At 51.1% G+C, this 2,947-nt stretch overlaps 1 protein-coding gene across 1 annotated transcript; it reads left to right on the top strand.

The window, feature by feature from the left end:
- The first annotated feature begins 310 nt into the window (after nt 1-310).
- On the top strand, nt 311-1,919 carry NDN (necdin, MAGE family member). The gene has a single exon (XM_040969150.1). The coding sequence runs from the start codon at nt 386-388 to the stop codon at nt 1,364-1,366; it is 981 nt and encodes a 326-aa protein (XP_040825084.1). The 5' UTR covers nt 311-385; the 3' UTR covers nt 1,367-1,919.
- Nucleotides 1,920-2,947: the final 1,028 nt, after the last annotated feature.

Genomic DNA, 2,947 nt, shown 5'->3' with positions numbered 1-2,947 from the left:
ACAAAGCCAGAAGAACACCTGTAAGAAATGACCTGCCCATGTGGGAAATTTAAACCTGCTCCTTCTCAGTGGCCACCCAGCCCCAAGATCTCCGCAGCACAAGCAGGCAACCCAGGGCCTTGATTCTGGTCCCCAGGGCAGCTTCACCACCCTTAGGCACAACCTCGCGCCTCCAGCCAGACAGCTCTGCCGCCCTGCAACCAGGACCCAGCCCGCAGGCGCGCAGGCGCACAGTGCCGTCCCGCCGCCGCCCCGCCCTGCCCGCCGCTGCGGAAGGCAACGCGCGCGCAGCATCGCGCACTTCCTCTCCAGGAGTCCGCGGAGGGAAGGCAGGCTCCAGGAGCTCCGGGACGCAGAGGCCGTGCTGCTGTCAGACGGCGCAGACATGTCGGAACAAAGTAAGGACCTGAGCGAGCCCGGCTTTGCAGTCGAGGCCGCCCACCCCGAAGTGCATAGCAGCCCCGGGGTTTCGGTGGGGGTCCCTCCTGCAGACCCCTCGGCCGCCGCCACCCTCGCCGGGCCACAGAGTCCTCCTCCAGGCCCGATGGCCGCCTCGCCAGAGGCACTGATGTCCCAAGACCCGAGCGATGAGAGCGACCCAAAGGCCCTGCTGCAGGCTGCAGAGGAGGGCTGCGCCCACCAGGCCCAGAGCGAGGCCCAACTGAGCCCATCCCCGCCTGACCCGGCCCAGCTGGTGCAGAAGGCACATGAGCTCATGTGGTACGTGTTGGTGAAGGACCAGAGGAAGATGGCCATCTGGTTTCCAGACATAGTGCAGGATGTCATCGGCAGCTACAAGAAGTGGTGCCGAAGCATCCTCCGGCGCACTAGCCTCATCCTTGCCCGAGTCTTTGGGCTGCACCTGAAGCTAACCAGCCTGCAAACCATGGAGTTTGCGCTGGTCAAGGCGCTTGAGCCGGAGGAGCTGGAAAGAGTGGCACTGAACAGCCACATGCCCATGATGGGCCTCCTGCTCATGATCCTTAGCCTCATCTACGTGAAGGGCCGAGGAGCCCGGGAGAGCGCAGTCTGGAATGTGCTGCGCATCCTGGGGCTGAGGCCCTGGAAGAAGCATTCCACCTTCGGCGACGTGAGGAAGGTCATCACTGAGGAGTTCGTCCAGCAGAATTACCTCAAGTACCAGCGTGTGCCTCATGTGGAGCCCCCCGAGTATGAGTTCTTCTGGGGCTCCCGAGCCTGCAGAGAAATCACCAAGATGCAAATCATGGAGTTCCTGGCCAGGGTCTTTAAGAAAGATCCCCAGGCGTGGCCTTCCCGATACAGGGAGGCTCTGGAGGAGGCCAGAGCCCTGCGGGAGGCACATCCCAATGCCCACTGCCCCCGCAGCAGTGTGTCCGAGGACTAGCGAGCTATTGAGGCTGATGGAAGTTTCCAACCCCCACCAGGGCTGTGGAAGGGTGGGGGCGGCTCGTTAGAGTATTCAGGATTTACAGTGCAGTATTTCACGTGTAACCTTTCCATTTTCAGTACAGTGCTTTTATACCTTTTAATGCCATGTTGTATTCACTTGGGTACTATCGAGTAGTGTCTAGCATTTATGCATGTGTGTTTATACGTAAGCTCTGTTGGTGCTTCGCTTCTGTGCTACCTTTCTTGAATTTTTGTACCAGAGACGTGCTAAACTTTGAAAATACATTGAGAAATTTTCCATCTTATTCTTTTCTATGGGACGGATGCTTTGTACTGGGGTAGACTGCACCTGGCGAGTGTGGAAGATCTCACCAGCAAAGCTGGCCTAACCAAGAGAACAGCCCCTGTGTATGACCTCGCTGGGCACAGGCAACATCTGGAATGAACTGCTTAGAACTGAGAGGGTCCCAGTGTGGGCACTTGGCACACTTTACTAAACATATATACAACCCACGATTAAACTCTAAACATTAAAGATCCTTGTGATACAATCATTTTTGGAGATGTGTAGTTTATCATTGTAACAGGTGGTATGGTTGGGAATAAGGGAATACTTCATTGTATGAAATATGCAAATACTTCATGATTAATCAAAAATCTGTGACATTTGTACTTTTCTAGTGCAACTCATTTTTCTTAAAAAAAAAAAAAAGCAAAACAACTGACAAATATACAAATGTGTGGTTCCCCACCCGGCTGAAAAAGAAAAAAAGTAAAATTGTAATCATAACACCTGGAAATAACAAATGGTGATATTTAGGATAGTTTCCTTGCATTCATTTTCTACATTTTATCAAAATTAATAGCTGCCTTTAGCACACAAAGAGGGAGAGATTGTGTAATGCTTATTTTTTCCTTTTATGAAGTGCTCCCAAGAGCCCTGTAAGGCAATCACATACTAATGCAAAGAGTGGAGGAAATCAGGAATTAATCAGGCCATGCATTCTCTATAAATCACAGCTGTGAGAAAGAGGGATCCAGGAGTTGAACCCAGACTACGATTCCAGAACCCACATATGTCTTATCAACCTACAGGTCCCCCCTTACTCCTGGCTTTTATAGTTCATTCTTTTTAAAAAAAGTCATTAGCCTTCACTTTTAGCTCCTCAGGGCCAAAACTAGGGGCTCAAGTGCTGAGCCCCACTCTCACAGGCTAGTTAGAATAGTTTTATTATTTTTGCTAGTTTGCTTTTGTTTTCCAATTTCTCATCTCTTAGAGAAAGCAGTATAATTGCCATTATTAAAAAAAATGAGGTTCTTAGCTTCACAGAAGCTAACCAGCACTGAAGCCAAGACTCAAAGCATGAGCTTTCCTGAGGACTGGAGATGAAAGAGCTTGGTCTATCAAGCAGTGTCAGACAAACACACTTGACACGGGAGACAGAGGTGGGGTTGAGGTTGGAAGGTTGCCCCCAAGGACATTTATAACCTAGAAGTCATTACGTCACTAATGGGACACTGGACAACCACTCAGAAGGTGGAAAGGGTTTGGGTGGCAATGAAGGGAAATATGGAA

The sequence above is a fragment of the Ochotona curzoniae genome, unplaced genomic scaffold (genome assembly GCF_017591425.1).
Source record: "Ochotona curzoniae isolate NIBS_2020 unplaced genomic scaffold, NIBS_Ocur_1.0 scaffold_4701, whole genome shotgun sequence".
Taxonomy (NCBI): Eukaryota; Metazoa; Chordata; class Mammalia; order Lagomorpha; family Ochotonidae; genus Ochotona; species Ochotona curzoniae.
The sequence above is the reverse complement of the archived record's forward strand: the minus strand, read 5'-3'. Positions and strand labels throughout refer to the sequence as shown.